Here is an 18,348-nt window from a genome sequence, read left to right as displayed (position 1 = left end):
CGGCTCCCCGCTTTCTCACCACGGGACCTTCACCTGCCTGAGCCTCAGCTTGTCTATCTGCAAAATGGGGGAGCTATGATAGTATCCCCTCCACTGGTTCTTTTCAGGGCTCTTGTCTGCATTCCGTGAGAGCCAATGCACAGAAGTGCTTAGCTCCGTGTTGGGCACATGCTAGCATTCAGTGTTTGCTGCTATTAGCAATATTCCATAATGATAGCTACACTTATATAGTACATTATAGGAGATAGGCATTCTCCTAAACATGTTTTCAATGTTAACTCATTTTATCCTTGTAACAGCCCTATGGTGTAGGTACCACTAATACCCCCATTTCCGATGAGGAAACTGAGGTACAGAGAGGTTAAATAATTTTTTTGAAAATGTTTGTTTGTTTATTTATTTATTTATTTATTTTGGCTGCACTGGGTCTTAGTTGCGGCACACAGGATCTTTTAGTTGTGGCATGCATGCGGGATCTAGTTCCCTGACCGGGGATCAAACCCAGGCCCACTTCACTGGGAGCACGGAGTCTTACCCACTGGACCACCAGGGAAGTCCCAGAGAGGTTAAATAGTTGTTCAGAGTAAGGGCTGAGCTGGGATTCAAACTCAGCCAGGTGGTTCCGGAGTCCGTGTTTTTGATCACCGTGCTGTAGCAGTGACTAGTGATCATTTTGTGCTTGGAGCCCAGTAGACAGGGAAGAGCAGAGGAAGGAGTGAGGGGGCAGTGATGTCTCCTCCCAAAGTTCCAGCCGTCATCCGAGACCAAGGCCTGCTGCTCCGATGGCCCCGGCCACCCGTGCTTGTGGACGGGACTGGCCTCGGTCGTAGAGTGGACGGCTGCAAGCGCACGGCAGCACTGGGACCTCCCCGGGGGCTGGTGCCCCCTTGCCCTGCTCCTGCAGCAGGACGGCCCGCCTCTAGCAAGTGGCGGCGTCCTTGCTTACGGGGCAGGCTCCTGACCCACTGAGGCAGAGAAGCCAAGCTGCTGAGGAGGGAGAGGGAAGCTGCGGGACTGTAACATTTTCCTGAGAACCAGGTGGCTGTTTCTTGCCAGGCAGGAAGTGTTTGATAACCTAGAAGTGTGTTTCCCTCCTGCATCGCAGCCGCCTGAGCTGTGTCTGATCCTTCCTTGTTCCTTGTCTGTCTTCCCCATGTGCCCCAGGCACGCAGGCGCTTGGAATATGCTCACGGCGGCCGTGTGCGTGGCCCTGCTGGGCTGCCTGCAGGCCCAGGAGCTCCAGGGACATGTCTCCGTAATCCTGCTGGGAGCCACCGGGGACCTGGCCAGAAAATACCTATGGCAGGGGCTGTTCCAGCTGTACCTGGAGGAGGCGGGGAAGGGCCACAGTTTTCGCTTCCACGGGACTGCTCTGACGAGCACCAAGCAGGGCCAGGAGGTCATAGCCAAGGTCCTGGAGTCCCTCTCCTGCCCCAGGGACACAGCTCCCGGTCGCTGCGCTGAGCTCAAGGCTCAGTTCCAGCAGCTGAGCGAGTACCGCCGCCTCAAGACACCTGAGGACTATCTGGCCCTGAGCAAGGACATTGAGGCCCGGGTCCAGCACGAAGGCCTCCAGGAGGCCGGCAGGATTTTCTACTTCTCGGTGCCACCCTTCGCCTATGCAGACATTGCCCGCAGCATCAACAGCAGCTGCCGTCCAGGCCCAGGTGCCTGGCTGCGCGTTGTCCTTGAGAAACCCTTTGGCCATGACCACCGCTCAGCCCAGCAGCTGGCCACAGAACTTGGGAGCTTTTTCCAAGAGGAGGAGATGTACCGGGTGGACCATTACCTGGGCAAGCAGGTGAGCCTGCAGGGGTGGAGGGAGCTGGTGCAGGTAGACCCCGTCCACAGGGCCACACCGATGGCGGAATTGGGCCTGAAGGCGGCGTGAAATCTGGGCTCCCATGGTCATTTTGACTGTGGGCAGGAGGCAGGAGGCCGGAGGAAAGGCGGTGAGTGGCAAGGGCAGGACTGCTTGGGCCATGTCCACGTGTCCAGCCACCTGTTCTTTAGTGTATCCTGTGCTCTTTGTTTCCCAGCCAGGGTTCGGGCTCTGATGTCTCTGCGTTGCCCTGTATTCTCTGCAGAGGGGGCCCTGAGACTCTGAGGTCTGGACCTGGCTTCCAGCTGGGCATGCTGTGGGAATTAGAATTAACCACCTTCCTCCACACGCATCGGCTCATTCTCAGTCCCTTTTTCTTCCTGAGTTCTGTTTTGAACCAGAAGGCTGGTAACGAGATCTTAAAATGTAATAGGACCCTAAGTCCATGCTTCTCATCCAGGCCCTGTGGTGGAGCGAGGGGCTGGCCTCCTGGGGGATGCTAGTCAGCTGGCCAGTTCACTCTGAACATACCTTCAGGGCCCCTTCGGGACACCTCTTCCCGGAAACCGCAGCAGAGAATACACAAGCACCTGTGTTCTCTGGTGCTGACCAGGACGTGGGCCCAGGGCCACAGGGGGGGCACCACATAGTCATCTGGGGCAGAGGCATCGCCTTCCGTCCAGCCCTATTTGGAGTTGCAATATTCCAAAGACAGGTCCTCAGGCCAGTTGCCCATCCTGGTAGGTTTTTTCACTTGTTTATGGGAGAAATTAGAAAAAAAAACAAAACTGGATGGTATTCAGTTTGAAGCTTTTCTTGCTCCATTTTTAGTGTTAAAATATCTCTTTTATTAAAAATTGATGATAATAGAAGATAGAGAATCCTTAAATATTTTCTTTCTTTGCAAAAGAAAAAGCTGGTGACCCTGTGTAGGTTACTGAGAGGTTTTTGGAGTCCTTACTGGGCTGTGAAGCCCTGGCGTCCAGGGACTGTTGCTGCCGAGAGCGTCTCTTCTGAGCAGGGGGTAGAGAGGCTGGGGGCCCTTCCTTGGGTCAGGATTCCCTCTTCGTCCTGCGAGGAACCACAGCACCACAGTCTCCTTCCCTGGCAGGTGGTGGCCCAGATCCTGCCTTTCCGAGACCAGAACCGCAAGGCCCTGGACGGCCTCTGGAACCGGCACCACGTGGAGCGGGTGGAGATCATCATGAAGGAGACCGTGGACGCAGAAGGTGTGTGCGTGCTCGCTGCCCCGCGTCTGTTGTGAGGCGTCGGCCCGCAGGACTGGAGGGTCTGCCTGGGCCCCACGCCTTGGCCGGTGCTTCTCAGAGGGAAGCTTCTGCGGGTGTGTGGTCTCCTTCCAGGGCCTGCCGTGTGCCCAGCTCTGGGTCATGCCACACCCCAGGGTGCCTGCAGGCAACCCCCACGTGGTCATTGCTGCCCTTAGGGAGCATGCAGTCCCGTTAAGTAGACTTGGCCCAGGTGCTGAAACACTGGCTGGCAATGAACCCTGGGAGGTCAGCTGGCTTTCCTGGGGGAGTGGTGGAGACCGGCAGCCGGCACGAGGGCTCCCGGGCTGGTATTCAGTACTTGCACCAGTGGCTCCCTCGGCCTTCTCCTCCCTCCCCTGCTCACCTCCCGTCCCTCCTGTGCGTTCGTTCTCAGCTTGCTGGTCACTTTGTTGGGGAGCCTCTGCCGACCGTCCTGACAGGGTCCGCTCCTGCCGCACACGCAGAGCGCACGTGCCTCCCGTCCCTGCCCCTCTGCGCTCTTGGCCTCGTCTCATCCCCGCCCCGTCTGTCTTTCCCAGCTCCTCGCTGGCACCTGGCACGCACCTGGGAAGTGCTGACCAAACACCGCAGGAATGAGCGGTGTTGACCTGGGAGTAGGGACACCTGAGTGTCAGGCCTGTCTCTGCGTCCGAGTGACCTCAGCACGTCCATTCCTGTCCCTCATCTGTGAGGCCAGCGGGTTGTGTCGACAACAGCAGCTGAGGCCCCTTTGAGCTCCAGCGTTCCGTGATTCCATCACGTCTGTGAGCATTGACTGTGTGTGTTTAAAGCATCGGTTCTTACCCCAAATCGTTAAGGCTCATTCTTACTGTTTGCTGATGCCCCCAGTAGCCATATGAGATGGGCACTGTTACCAGCTCCCACCTACAGACGAGCCCAAGGTCACGGCCGCAAGTGGCGGAGCCGGGTCCTGGTCCAGGCAGTCTGGCTCCGGCACCAGGCTCTGCACCACTGCAGCCAGCTCGTCCCCACCACTGTGTTCCGCAGCCTGAGCGGCGGTGCCGGAGGCCACCGTCCCCACCCCACAGTGTGTGCCTGGGCGGAGGGGAGGGCCCCTCGGGCCTGGATGGGGGACCAGGAGGTCTGTCTCTTTCTCTTTCCCTTGGTGACTCTCTTCAGCTTTCTCCCCTTTGTCTTTGAACGTGTGTTCAGTGCTATAGAAGCTCTCTGGGGGCTGCAGTGATAGGTGTGAAACCCAGCCGCAGTCCCCTGATACCTCAGGGGTTCACTGGGGGAGGTGATATATCAGGACAAGCTCCACAGTGAATGATGCAGATGGTGCTTTGGGGCCGGGCGGGTGGGGAGGGGAGGAACGGTGGGCTGGGGTGTCAGGCAGGAGGCAGGCCTCGAAGGGCTTTGCTGTCCTTTAGGGGAGCTGGGTTTCTCCATCTGGAACCCATATGAGAAAAGAGGTGCTCTCCCCACTAAAGCGAGCCTTCCTGGGTCTTGGGGATCCTTCCCAAGCCTCCCACGTTTCCCCTCCTGTCCTCAGCAAGGGCTCAGGCCGTGGGTTTCCTCCTTGTGCCCGTGTGTGTTGGGTGTCCTGGCGGCAGTGAGGGCCCCTGGCTTCACCTGCAGAGAGATGAGCTGTAGATCCGGCGCTGAGAGCGGGGGGCGGGATGGGAGGAGGCCTGGCAACCCAGCCGTGGGCCAGGGCCGGGGGCCAGCGCCTCTCTGCCTGGGCTTGACACGGGGTCTTCTCTCCTAGCCCATTTCTGGCAACTCCTTCCCGGGCCCACCCTCGGTTGGGGAAGAGTCGTGATGTCTGGAGTTACCAGTTGGCGTCGTTGCCTCTTATTTCTTCCAACCCTGCCACCCCATCCTTCTTGCTATCTGAGGTCATTTGCAGGATCCCTGCGGAGCCAGGGGCTAGGCAAACTGCAGGCCTATTTATCCTTGCGAAGGTACCTTTGGATGTTGGAGAAAGGAAAACAGAAAGGCAGGGAGAGGCCTGGGCAGGTCTGTTTGCCACGGCGGGCCTATGGCAGGGAGAGTCTCGGGTTTGAGCGGCAATGTAACAGCCGAGGTCCAGGAAGGAGGGTGGCGCCGCACCTCTGCCTTCAGGGCTGCTGTGTGTGACCAAAGCTCAGGCCCTGTCGCCTTCGGGGTGTGGGCTCTGAGCAGTGGATCTCATTGCTGCTAACCCCAGAGCACGTGCTGCTTCACCTGGCCCAGAGGCAGAGAGAGCCAGCAGGGCAGGTGGTGGGGACCTACCAGCCCTGAGGGGCTTGCAGTCAGAGGGGGATAGTTCAGCCCACTGTCCTTGTCAGAGGTGGCCGCAGGGCTGCAGCTGTCCTGGGTGCTGGGTCTCCCTGGTCGGCCCATTTACCTGCTGGTTGGATACACAGGCATTGATAATGTATGGTGGGATGACTTCCTGCCTCTGTGCTCATCCCCGCAGGGTGGGGCTGTGGACCTGGGTCCTCGGTAACAGAACAGACGGTCTCTTCTTCTCTGTGTCTGTCTGTCTCTTTCCCTCCCCCCCCCCCCCCCACCTTCTGTCTGCCTGTCTCTCTTTCCCTTGGGGCTCGGGGACCCAGAATGACAGGGTTCTCTGCATCCCGAGGAAGCGGCCTGGTACAGCCCTGTGGCCCCAGCACGGATCCTTGCTCTCCCCTCTGGGTCCTGTTTTGGAGCCCATCCCCAGGGAGGTCCTGCAGGAGCTGGGGACCCTGCAGCCACCCCACCATGGCCAGTAGGCCCTGTCCCAGCACATCAGGGCCTCGGCTGTGCCTCCTCGTGGGGTTGGGGGTGGGAGGCTGCAGGAGGAAAGACTGCCCTCCCCGCCAGAGGTCACAGTGTCTTGATGTCATTTGATGAGCTCAGCAGGCGAGCTGCCGCAGCAGGACTGAGCATGGCCAGCAAGCGTCCAGGCAGGATTCCGAGCCGCGTGGTCTGACCGTTAAGCAGAAGGACAGAGTGTGGCGGCACTCCCCTCCCCCATCCCCCTCCCTGACTCCTGTGCCAGGAGGCCCCGGAGGGCCCAGCTCCTGGTGGCACCTAGACTGCGGCCTGAGCGCTGGAAAGGGAGGGGCTGCGGGCGCTGGCACGGGGGCTTCTGAGCTGCAAGGTGGTTTGGATGTCTCCCCGACCCCCAGCCCCACCATCCAGGCCCCCAGCTGCCCACCTCCGCGGCCGTGGGAGAGGTTTTTCCTCTTTTCTGCCATAGCCTCTGGCCCAGAGGAGTTTGCTGCAGTCAAGGCTGCTGCATAGGCAGGAGGGGCAGAGAGCAAAGGGGAGGCGGGAGGAGAAGTGGTCCGTCTGCAGCCCCAGCGCCCAGCTCGCTCTCAGCCTCATCTGGGGTACCCCTCTGGGGAGTCCCCGTCCAGTGAGCCCCTGAGAGTCACAGAAGCCCTGGGTACCTGCCGGGGTCTCCTGAAGCAGCACTCCGGGCCGTCCAAAGAGTGACCTTGGCTGGGCCACTAGCCTGTGTGTGGAGGTGACCCCTGCCGGCCCTCATCGCGGCCACTGGGAAGGGCTCTGCTGAAAGGGGCTGGTCGCTCATGGACTGAGGTGCAGCTGTGCAGGCCAGGCTGCCCTTTCTTCCGGGGGTGCTGGGATGTGGTCCCAGGTCGGTGGCCCCTCAGAACCCAAGCTCCTCACCACTGTGCCTGCAGCCTCAGTCTGTCCGTCGGCAGTTGGCCTTCCTGCCAGGATGTGCTCAGGCCGTCTCTCTGCTGCCCTACATTCCCCTCTGGCTGGAAGACTCTTTTTTTTTTTGGCAGGAGAAAGGAGGGAGACTTCCTAAGGACAGTGTAGCTGTCACTGCTTTGGGAGGGTCCCTGTTCTGACATTGGCATGATGCACGTTGACCTCTGAGGGTTGGAATGATCATTCCGTACCCCTCACTGAGGGACCAAGGCAGCCGACATCCTCCCAGGTACCCCCCCGCTGTCTTGCCTCCCAGCCTGGTGTGTGAGGAGGGGCTGAGAGGTCGCTCAGCTCCCCTTCCAGCCGTCTGTAGGGCTGTCTGCAAGGTGAGCCCAGGGCAGCTGCCGGGCCTCCAGCCCGTGGACCCTCACTCTCCTTGGCCCTCCGCCTTTTTATTTTTAGCCGTCCCAGAAGCTGCTGGTAGAGATGGCAGCTGGCTTTTAGTTTTTTTTTGTTTTGCTGGGAAAATCCGGATCTCCCACAGTGTGGAGGCAATGAGGAGGGCGTTTCTGGTCCCAGATCTGAAGGCTTCATCTTCAGCACAGTCTCTACATAATGATGGTAACCCCTGTTGCCTCTCTCTTGGGATTGTTTTAAGGATGAAAGCGGATAATGTGCATGGAAATACTCTACAAATGGAGATGCTGTTCTCCTTCCAGGTCGGCAGGGAGGGGAAGCAGCAGTGTTCTCCGTCTCTCTGGGCTCCACGTGGCTTGTAGGTGACTTGTGTTGGGTTATATAAAGACCCGTAATTGATCTGCAATTCTCTTATGTCCATTTTTCACATAATATTATCTCTCTCTCTCACTTACGTATGTATTTAAATTTCCATGTATTGAGAATTTGTGTAATATATACCTTTCAGTAGCTCTGTGTTTCTGTTCAATTCTGTTTATATCACAGAATATGAATTATTCTATTATTAGGCATCTCAGTTTCCACTTTTTGCTATTTTAAATAGTACTTTGCACACTTAAAAAAAATTAAGATATGATTGACATACCATAAAATTTACCCTTTTTTAAAGCGTACAGTTCAGTAGTTTTTAATATGTTCACACAGTCACGCAACCATTATCTAATTCTAGAACATTTATGAGTGTTCTAAAAAGTATTTCTTCTTTAAGTATACTTCTGAAGTGGAATGACTAGGCCAGAAGGGTGAAAACGACTTCATGGCGGTTATTACATCTTATCGGACTGTTTTCCAGAAAATTCGCAACAGCAGCGTCCATCGCTAGTGGTATTCCTACAGCTTTGCCCACATCGGGCGCCCCTGTCTCCCCTGTCCCTGCCGGTGTGGTAGGTTTGCAGCAGCTCTTCTCAGGCGTGTGGGACACAGCTGCTTCTGCCTCACGTGGGGCGCCGCCCCGTGAGATTTCGAAGGGCAGCACGACCAAGGGGCAAAGTGACGGGGCTCCCGTGCTTGTGACCCTGTGACTTGGATGAGCTCTGGGTTTCAGCAGTTTGGGAGCCAAGTTCATAGGGGTCTTTGTTCCTGTCGTCCCACCTGGTCATGCTTTATTCTGTCCTTGTTCATGTATTGATGGGTTTTTACCCCTCAGCTTTCAACCTAGGAAGGATGCTAGGAGTCATTATGGATCATTTTCAGGAAAAATCAGTCCACAATAACTGGTGGTAACCAGAAGAAATCACATTGTTGGGTGCCGTCAGGAGGACCAGCCCCTACCTTCCTCTCCCTGCCTGTCCTCTCCCCCATGAGGTGCCAGCCCTGGGCCTGATCACTCCACGTTAACTGGAAGTACAGCTAAGCAGGAAAGGATCAAAGTCCACAAACGTATGGGCTGTGCTAAACACAGGCGCACCTCCACCCCGTCCTGTCCCGAAGCTTGAAATTAAGGAATGAAGGAAGCTCTCTTTTACACAGCGGGTAGCAAACCTATGAATGCGTTCTCCCCAGGAGTGAGAGAGGATAAAAATAGGAAGGGGGCCACTTAGGGATTTGCTGAACTAATGACTAGTAAGCAGATAACAGGGCTTTTTAAGACTCTGCTGTGTTCTCTCCATAAAGAATTCATCTGTTCTCAAAGCTTTAATTATCCTCTTTACACCCTTTAATCTCCTGTATTTCACTGATTCTAAGACACACATTTTTACATATTTGAACCTCTCTAAAGTTGGGTTTACCATTGATGGGGTGATATCGTTGAATTGGCAGCCTGTTTCTTAGTGGTGACAAAATAATGATGCTTTCACCATCATTGGCATCTTTGATGTGATGAGATTTAGTCTGTCTCCAGCATTCATTGCCTTTCCAAGCCCTAGTATTATGCCTCCAGCTACCCTTGAGATATTTTCACTGGATGTGTATCACCACCATGTCAGACCCAGCAGATTTAGAACTTAAACCATCATTGCATTTTTCTCCTGAAACACCGTCTGCTCTTTCTCACTTCTTTATTTTCACATAGTGACCATTCTCTGAGTTGCCCAGCTGGTAGCCTTTCTCTCGCAGCCCCCGTAATAATAACGCTGGCCAACGTTTACTAGTGTTTCCTGCATGCCAGGTACTGTTCCAAGCCCCATTAACCCTCACAGCAGCCCTACAAGGCGGGTACTGTGACCAGTCCTCTTTTATATGTGATGTAGAGCCACTCGCCCGGGGTCACAGGGCTGAAAGATGGCAGAGCGGGTACTTGAACCCGAGCAGCGTGGTTCCAGAGCCCCCAGATCACAACTCTTGCACTGCCTTTCATGGGTCCAGCCAGTGACCATGCAGTCTTCACTCGTGCACTGAATAATGTCTCTGTGTTTCACTGTTTGCTCTGGCCCCTGTTGCTTCCTTTGATTGCAGCAAAAGCTGCCCCGTTGATTTCGTTTCCACCAGTCCCCTCTCTGTTCATCTTGCCAATCAGAGGTGGCTTAATCTTCCCACAGCGCCTCCTTCAGGGTTCCACTTCCCTACTCTTAACACCTTTCTAAAAAAATTTTATTGATATACAACTCACATATCATACAGTTCACTTATTTAAAGTTTACAATTCAGTGGGTTTCGGTGTATTCAGAGCTGTGCATCCGTCACCACAATCAATTTTAGAACATTTTCATCACCCCACAAAAGAAGCTCTGTACCTCTGAGTTCCCCCTGCCCCCAGCCCCTGGCAACTGTTAACTTACTCTCTGTCTGTATGGATTTGCCTGTTCTGGACATTTCATGTAAATAGAATATGCAATATGTGACTTTCTGTGTCTGGCCTCTCTCACTGAGCGTAATGTTTTCAAGGTTCTCTGTGTCAGTGCTTCATTTCTTTTTCTTGCTGAGTAACATTCTGTGTGTGGATGGATGGACCACATTTTATCCATTTATCAGTTGGTGGACATTTGGGTTGTTTCTACTTTTTGGCTATTGTGAAGGGAACTTTATTTTTATTTATTTATTTGTTTATGGCTGCGTTGGGTCTTCGTCGCTGCGCGCGGGCTTTCTCTAGTTGCGGCGAGCGGGGGCTACTCTTCGTTGTGGTGCGCGGGCTTCTCATTGTGGTGGCTTCTCTTGTTGCAGAGCACCAGCTCTACGCATGCGGGCTTCAGTAGTTGTGGCTCGTGGGCTCTAGAGTGCAGGCTCAGTAGTTGTGGCGCACGGGCTTAGTTGCTCTGTGGCATGTGGGATCTTCCCGGACCAGGGTTCGAACCCGTGTGCCCTGCAGGCGGATTCTTAACCACTGCGCCACCAGGGAAGCCCTCGGCTATTGTGAATAACACTGCTCTGAACATTCATGTACAAGTTTTTACGTGGACATATGTTTTCATTTCTCTTGGGTATGCACCTAGGAGTGGAATTGCTGGATCATACAGTAACTCTATTTAACTGGTGAGGTCAAGAACTTTTAATAGCTCCTCAAACCCCTCCGTCTAGTTTCCAAAGCCCTTTCCATCTGTTCTCGATACCTGCTATTCCGAATCACAACCTGGCCGCTTCTGCCAGACCAGGCTCACCCTCACCGTCTGACCTGCGTGTCGGGGCCTCTGATCTCCGGCTCATGCTTCTCACCCCAACTAGGACACGGTCCAGGGGCAGCGTCAGCCCACACGTATATTTCTTTGAGACACACAGCGGTTTAAAAAATCTGAATTATCTGTGCAAGTGAGATTATACTTAATGATCCAGATTTTCATGTTCTCTAAAAATTGCAAGATTTGGTCACCGTGGGCCCACATACCTGTGAGGTACCCCCCGCCTGACTGCAGCTGAGGGACACGGCCCCACCTTGTCCTTCTCACAGCTTTCCTGGCCTGCTAGGTGCTGGGGTCCCTGACCTCTTACCTAGACCCATCCCTCCACGACCCAGCTCGGCTTGCTGCTTTGACCATCGTGCTCCACTTCTGAAAGCCGCTGGAGCTTGTGCTGCTCCGCTCCACACAGGCGGCTGTTTAGATGGGCGTGCCGGGCAGCTACAGGGGAGCCGTGACGGCACTGAGAATTGCAGGCTCTGGGGCCAGCTGCCTGGGTTCGGATCTCATTTTTACCCCCTTATACCAGCTGTGTGACCTTGGGCCAGTTACCTGACTTCTCTGAACCTCAGTTTCCTTACATTTTAAAATGGGGGTAGCAGTAGGACCCCTTTATCTGTTGTTACTGTGAGGGGTAAATGGACTGATATACATGTTATTATCAATAGTATCGTTACTGTCTTTTTCCTGATGTCTTCTCAGTGATAGTGTGCAAACTTCGGAGACCAGACCGCGGTGGGGCCGGGAGCTCAGCCATGGCTTCTCAGCGGCGGGCACGCCGGGCTGGTTGTCCTGTGCGTCTGGGGTTCTGCCTCCTCGGCCAGAGCTGCAGCCCCACGCTCCACCCCTGAGGACGAGGGCACCTTCCCATGAGCCGGCTGTGGGCCTCACTTCCTGCCCCGCAGTGCTGGTGCCGCCACCAGGCCTGGCCTGTGGGGCTGAACTCAGGGCAGGTGGTCCCTGCTCAGCGTCCAGCTGGCTCGAGAGAGATGGCGAGCCCGGTCAGGGCAGGTGGGCCGGGCAGGTCTGAACCGGGAGCCACTTCTTTTTGTTTGTTTGAATTAAATATTGACCGGATAAAAAAGAATGCTTACACAATCTAGGGAAGATATGCAAAACTATGATGTGACGAATGCCGGGGTACCTGCCAACCTTGTGTCCCTCCCCCAAATTCTATCCCAGTCCCCGTCCTTTGTGTTCCAAGTTCTAGGTGGACTTTCCCCTTGCTTCTCTTTCTTGTTTCTATGTGTGTCCGGTTCCCTAAACAACGTGCTGTTTCATTTTGAAGAGCCGTCACACTGTGTGTGTGTGAGAGTTGAGTCTTTCTGTCCCTTTAACCTGCATTCACCATAATCTCTCCAGATCTGTCTTCTAATAACTGACTTTATTTCCAGCTGTTCCTAATCCATAAAACCCATCTATGGAATTTCTAATTTCCCCTTATATTTTTCATTGATTGAAATTCTGTTTATTCTGGTCATTTTATGTCATATTTTCAAATTTAATTTTTATCAAAGCAATCAGGTTTCTTCCTCTCAGCATTGTGCCTTTGCGGGTGATTCCTGACGACATGTGTGTGTTCACTTTCTCGGCCATACAGTGTTCTGCGATGTGACTGCAGCAGTGCATCTGGTGCTCGGGACGCAGCAGGGAGCAGACAGATGCAGTCCTACTTTGATGGAGCTTCAAGGGTGCCAGGGAAGAGAGATAAACAGGCACCAAGTTAGTCAGGTGAACTGGCCAAAGACAGGACCCCCAGGAGGGGAGGCCAAGAGGTCGGTAAAAATCTCCTAGAAGCTGAGACCTGAAGGAAGAGTAGGAGTTGGCTGGGTGGGAGAGCTGATCCCCTGTTATAGGTGATGCTCGTGAACGTTGGATAAATGACTGCTCTTCCTATTGTGATGTCACCTTTTTCTGTATGTAAGGCTGTGATTGGCCCAAATCTTGGCAAGTCAGCTGAATGTGAACATGTCATCTGAGCTGTTGTGCATTTGAACCCTAAGCCTTTAGACCATTGCGTTGTATGTATTTGAGTCACTGATAATGAGAGTTCATGCCGAGGTCTGGAGGAGGGAGAGTAATGTATGTGGTTGACCAGCTCCTGACTCCGCTCGTCCTAGCCCTGGGCCTCTGATTCTTTCCTCTCGCGTAGAGCCAGGACAGTCGTGGTACCCGCCGTGCGGGATTTCGTGGATGTGACGGGGACAGTCGTGGTACCCGCCGTGCGGGATCTCGTGGGTGTGACGGGGACAGTCGTGGTACCCGCCGTGCGGGATCTCGTGGATGTGACCAGGGGGGCGGTGCCTAGCATCTCCACACTGTCCCAGGCACAGCAGGTGTCGGTGTTGTCACTGCCGGGCTCTGTGGTCAGTGTTCTGTGTCTCACCCTCTTTTACCCTCTCAGTAACTGTCCACCGGGCAACTTGACGTCTCCACCTGTATGTCTTAAGCTTAAACACACCTAAAACGGAGCTCCTGGTTTCCCCTCCACCAGACCATCCCTCTCCTAGTCTCCTCGTCTCAGTAGATGCCGCCGCTGCCCGTCTTTGCTCAGGCCCGAGTCCTAGGAGTTAGTTGTCTTTGGTCCCTCCCTTGCTCGTGCTTACCCACATCTGTCAGCGGGTCCAGTCAGTTCTGACGCCAGAAAGGACTGTCCGCTCCCTCCAGCTGCCTTTTTGATGCCACTTTAGTCCAGGCCCCACTGTCTCCCCTGGGCAACCGCACAGCCTTCTCCTCGGTCTCCTCTTTCTGTAGCCACTCTCCCCGCAGCAGGCCGGGCGGCCGTGAATGTACGGAAGATCTTGATATTTGCTGCTTCAGACCCTCCAGTGGCTTCCGCTGAGCTTAGAAACAAGTCCAGCCTCGTCCCCTGGTGCTACGAGCCTTGCCCTCCTGCCTGCTCTCTCCCGCTCACCTCCTTCTGGACGCCTGGCAGCCGAGCTTGTTCCTGCCTCAAGGCTCTTCCTCTCGAAGCTCCCCTTCATCCGGAATGTTCTCCCCAGCTTCTTGCAGGGCTGCCTCTTCAGGTCTCAGAGGGGCCCGCCTGTTACCCTCTGTCATGAGCTCTGTCTGTAATGTCTTTATTGGCTTTTCTCCCTCCCATCTTCCCTCCCCCCCTCCCTCCCACTCACTGTAAGCTGTGGGCAAGGACCTGTCTGTTGCCCGGCGCCTCGTGCGCTTGGTAGGGGGTGGCAGTGAGCCCCATTTGATGGCAGGATGCAGAGCAGAGACTCAGAAGTCAGGTAACTCATCAGGGTCGTGCGCTAGCAGGCCACCCAGGCCCTCGCTGTGATGCGCAGGGCCAGGCCTGCTGGCCAGGGCCCAGGATCCGCGAATGCAGTCTGGCCTCTGTGGGGACCAGAGCCTTACCCATGCAGATGCCTGGAGACGCCCAAGGGGTGTGACGCCTTCTGGTAGAATGGTTCTCGTTGAAGGGAGGTGGCTCAGAGACGCCTGCCCTCCTTCCTTCCCCTGCTCTGCTCCGTAGCCCACTCTCCGCACTGGGGAGTGCGGCTGCAGGGACCCGAAGCACAGGCGGGGGTCCTGGCGCTCGTCAGGGAGGTGGGGTGTGTTGCCGGGTCCTTACGACCTTCTCCCTGCCCCCGCTCAGGTCGCACCAGCTTCTACGAGGAGTACGGCGTCATCGGCGATGTCCTGCAGAACCACCTGACCGAGATCCTCATGCTGGTGGCCATGGAGCTGCCCCTCGACATCAGCAGCTCGGAGGCGGTGCTGGGGCACAAGCTCCAGGCCTTCCGGGCCCTGCGGGGCCTGCAGAGGGGCAGTGCTGTCGTGGGCCAGTACCAGGCTTACCGTGGGCAGGTGCGCAGAGAGCTGCAGAAGCCAGACAGCTTCCACAGCCTGACGCCGACCTTTGCAGGTGGGCTCCGGGGCTGGGCACGGGCTGCTGGGCCGCCCCCCACCCGTATCCCCCAGACGGAAGCAGTGCTCCCAAACCAGACGCCCTTCGGGTTGGGTTGGAAGGGACTTGAAGTGGGGTTTTCACACGGGTGCTCAGTGGCGAATAAGAAGTGCCCCTGCCTCTCTGACCTCCTGCCAGCTCAAAGCAGCGGGTCACCTCTGGGCGGAGGACACCTCAGTGATGGTCTCCATTCAGTCCACGTCCACGGATCCTGCCAGGGCTCGCCAGTCTGGGCTCAGACCTGGCTTTGCCCTTGTGGAGCTTACATCAGCCCCCAGAGAGGCTGCAGGCCTGCCTGCTGCAGCCGGGGGCACCCCCAGCGGGCGGGCACCACACTGGTCAGGCAGGTGCCCAGCGGGGCCATCCCCTGGACACTTCCACAGGCTCAGAGCTTTCTGGGGGAAGCTGGCTCCCTGCCACTGAGATAACAGCCGCCACAGCCAGAGCAGCAGCTGCTCGTCGGGCACTGACCACGTGCCTGGCACTTTATATACATTATCTCATTTAGTCCTCATGTGGACAGACGCATCAGGCAGGTGTGATTATCACCCGTCTCCAGAGGTGAGGAACCGTGAGGCTCAGTCAAGTTGCCAGAACTTGCCCAAGGTCACGCAGAGATAGTACGTGGGAAAACCAGGCTTGGGACTCGAGTCCGGAGGGCACTCGGCGCCCGGCTCTTAGTGCCGTGGTCCCCGCTGCAGGTCTCCTCACCTGCACAGCCGTTCCCCGCTGGCCGGTGGCTGAGAGCCCTGTCCGCCCTCCCCTTCGCCCTGTATGTGACGGCCTCAGCGCGTCCTGAGTGCTCTGCAAACAAGAAGGAAGTCCGTTTCCCTAGGAACCCACACCCCCTCGGTCGGGATCGCCGCTGCCTTGCCCACCCTCCTTGAGACTCTTCTCAGAGCCTCTGGGTGGAGCCTCTGAGCCCAGTGCCCCTTGGCTTGGGGACGGTGACTCTGAGAGGCGCCTCGGGGAGCTGGGGGTCCGAGGTGGCCCCAGAGGCTGCTTTTCAAGCACCGACTGGGAAGAGAAGGTAACAGAAGAGGTGGAAGGTGGGGGTGAGGCTAGCGAGGCCAGGGGTGCCCAGAGGAGGGCTCGGAGAGGGGAAGGCTTGCTGGCAGGAAGGAAAGGAGAGGAAGGCGAGGGGGCCGAGAGGACCTGGTCCTTACGCTGGAGCATCACCTCCACTGTCCCCCTGTCACCCCAGGCATCCTCGTTCACATAGACAACCTTCGCTGGGAGGGGGTCCCTTTCATCCTGATGTCCGGCAAAGCCTTGGATGAGAGAGTGGGCTACGTTCGGATCTTGTTCAAGGACCAGGCATACTGTGCCCAGAGCGAGAAGCGCTGGGTCCCGGCCCAGAGCCACTGCCTTCCTCAGCAGATCATCTTCTACATTGGCCACGGTGAGCTGGGCGGCCCAGCCGTGCTGGTCAGCAGGAACCTGTTCAGGCCCTCCCTGCCCTCCGCCAGCTGGAAGGAAGTGGAGGGCCAGCCTGGGCTTCGCCTCTTTGGCCGCCCTCTGTCTGATTACTACGCCTACAGCCCTGTGAGGGAGCAGGACGCCTACTCCATCCTCATCTCTCATATCTTCCACCGCCGGAAGGACTCCTTCATTGCCATGGAGAACTTGCTGGCTTCCTGGGTCTTCTGGACGCCCTTGCTGGACAGCCTGGCCCACGAGGTCCCACGCCTCTACCCAGGAGGAGCAGAGAATGGACACCTGTTGGACTTTGAGTTCAGTGGCAGCCACGTGTCCTTCTCCCAGCCGCCATTGGAGCAGCTGGTACCGGGGCCGGATTCTGCTCCGATGCCCAGCGACTTCCAGGTTCTCGGGGCCAAGTACCGAGACAGCCCGCTGATATCGGCCTGGCCGGAGGAGCTGATCGCCAGGCTGGCCGGCGACATCGAGGCTGCAGCTGTGCGGGCTGTGAGGCGCTTTGGCGAGTTCCACCTGGCACTCTCGGGCGGCTCGAGCCCTGTGGCCCTGTTCCAGCAGCTGGCCATGGGGCACTACAGCTTCCCCTGGGCCCACACACACCTGTGGCTGGTGGACGAGCGCTGCGTCCCGCTCTGGGACCCCGAGTCCAACTTCCAGGGCCTGCAGGCTCACCTGCTGCAGCACGTGCGTGTCCCCTACTACAACATCCACCCCATGCCCGTGCACCAGCGCCAGCGGCTCTGTGCCGAGGAGGACCAGGGCGCCCAGGCCTATGCCGAGGAGATCTCCACCCTGGTGACCAACAGCAGCTTCGACCTGGTGCTGCTGGGCATGGGCACCGACGGGCACACGGCCTCCCTCTTCCCTCAGTCACCCGTCGGCCTGGACGGCGAGCAGCTGGTGGTGCTGACCACGAGCCCCTCCAGCCCGCGCCGGCGCATGAGCCTCAGCCTGCCCGTCATCAACCGCGCCCGCCAGGTGGCGGTCCTGGTCATGGGCCGGATGAAGCGCGAGATCGCCCTGCTGGTGAGCCGCGTGGGCCGCGAGCCCAGGAAGTGGCCCATCTCGGGCGTCCGGCCCAATTCTGGCCAGTTGGTGTGGTACATGGACTACGATGCGTTTCTGGGGTGACGGCGCCTTTGCCCTTTGCTCACCCCCGCGCTTTCCTTCACCCATCGTCTCTCCGCCCCCTCCATCCTGCCCCAGCCCTCATGCCCTGCTCTCTGGAATCTGATGCCTCGTGGTCAGGCTCCTGGAGACGAAGGACAAAGCCCTTTCTCAGCCTCTGTGACCGTCCCTGCCTAGTGGTGGTGGGTACACACGGGAACAAGGAAGAAATGGAATCTCTGCTCTTGAGAAGCTTCGAATCCAAGTCAGGAGAGAAATGTCCACCTTAAGAAAAGACCTGCAGCAGTCACACGTGAACACCAGCCAGCACAAAATAGGACGGTCTGAAAGCTCCCCGCTTGAGCAGGAATGTGGTGGGCCGAGGTTAACGGGGGGGTTTCCTGCAGGCTGGGACCCTTCGACCGGCTCTGGTGGAAAAACAGAACGTGGATGGTAGAAAGCAGGAGCCCAGGCACCAGCGGCCCTGTGCCCCCCACAGAGCAGGCGGCTGGGAGCCCTCCCCCCTCCTCCATCCCCTTCCTCCCGAGCCTCTGACGCAGCCTGCTGTCCTGTCTCCTCCAGGGCCACCTCCACCTGCTCTGCATCTTGGGTCTCTTTCTTTTCAGTCCCGACCGTGGAGATCTTCCCACCCCCTCTCTGTTTCTTTGCTGTCGCTCAGACGCCCCATTTATGGACAGATGATGACAGTAACACGGTGACAAACAAGATGTTAAAATGGAGCCAGAAATCGTGCGACTGTGGTTTGCAGCTCCTTTTCTCAGTAGATGGATTTCTCTGATCGCAGGAGGCTCTGGTTCCCCAGCTCTGTCAGGGAAGACCCCTGCCCCATGCTTGCGCTCCCGTCCCCAGCCAACTCTGCGTGAAACACACTGGAGATAGATGATCAGGATTTAAGAGGGTCCTTTGTGTCTCAGGGGACTTCCCAGTGAGTGTTTCCACTCTCGGTGTCCCCTCTTGTTTTACCTGGGAAGATCCAGTTAAATCTTTCTCTTGACGGTGACATCTCATTTGGGGGGAGAGATGTGACATCAGGTGATCGCGACCATCCAGGTGCTCTGATCTGACCAGGCTGAGCCAGGCCTCCCTGGTGGGGCCCTGCAGCTCACGTCAGCACTGGCTGCCCACGACCGT

At 56.8% G+C, this 18,348-nt stretch overlaps 1 protein-coding gene across 3 annotated transcripts in view; it reads left to right on the top strand.

The window, feature by feature from the left end:
* The window catches only part of H6PD (hexose-6-phosphate dehydrogenase/glucose 1-dehydrogenase), a 34,818-nt gene extending 16,869 nt beyond the window's left edge, over nt 1-17,949 (top strand). For all 3 annotated transcript variants that reach the window (XM_082390559.1, XM_082390560.1, XM_082390561.1), the window contains 4 exons: nt 1,165-1,801; nt 2,934-3,051; nt 14,341-14,610; nt 15,857-17,949. In XM_082390559.1, the coding sequence (XP_082246685.1) occupies nt 1,165-1,801; nt 2,934-3,051; nt 14,341-14,610; nt 15,857-17,220 (2,389 nt within the window). In that variant the 3' untranslated portion in view covers nt 17,221-17,949. The remainder of the gene's footprint in view (nt 1-1,164; nt 1,802-2,933; nt 3,052-14,340; nt 14,611-15,856) is intronic.
* Nucleotides 17,950-18,348: the final 399 nt, after the last annotated feature.

Source organism: Balaenoptera borealis (assembly GCF_965194805.1).
Source record: "Balaenoptera borealis genome assembly, chromosome: 1".
Lineage (NCBI taxonomy): Eukaryota > Metazoa > Chordata > Mammalia > Artiodactyla > Balaenopteridae > Balaenoptera > Balaenoptera borealis.
The sequence above is the reverse complement of the archived record's forward strand: the minus strand, read 5'-3'. Positions and strand labels throughout refer to the sequence as shown.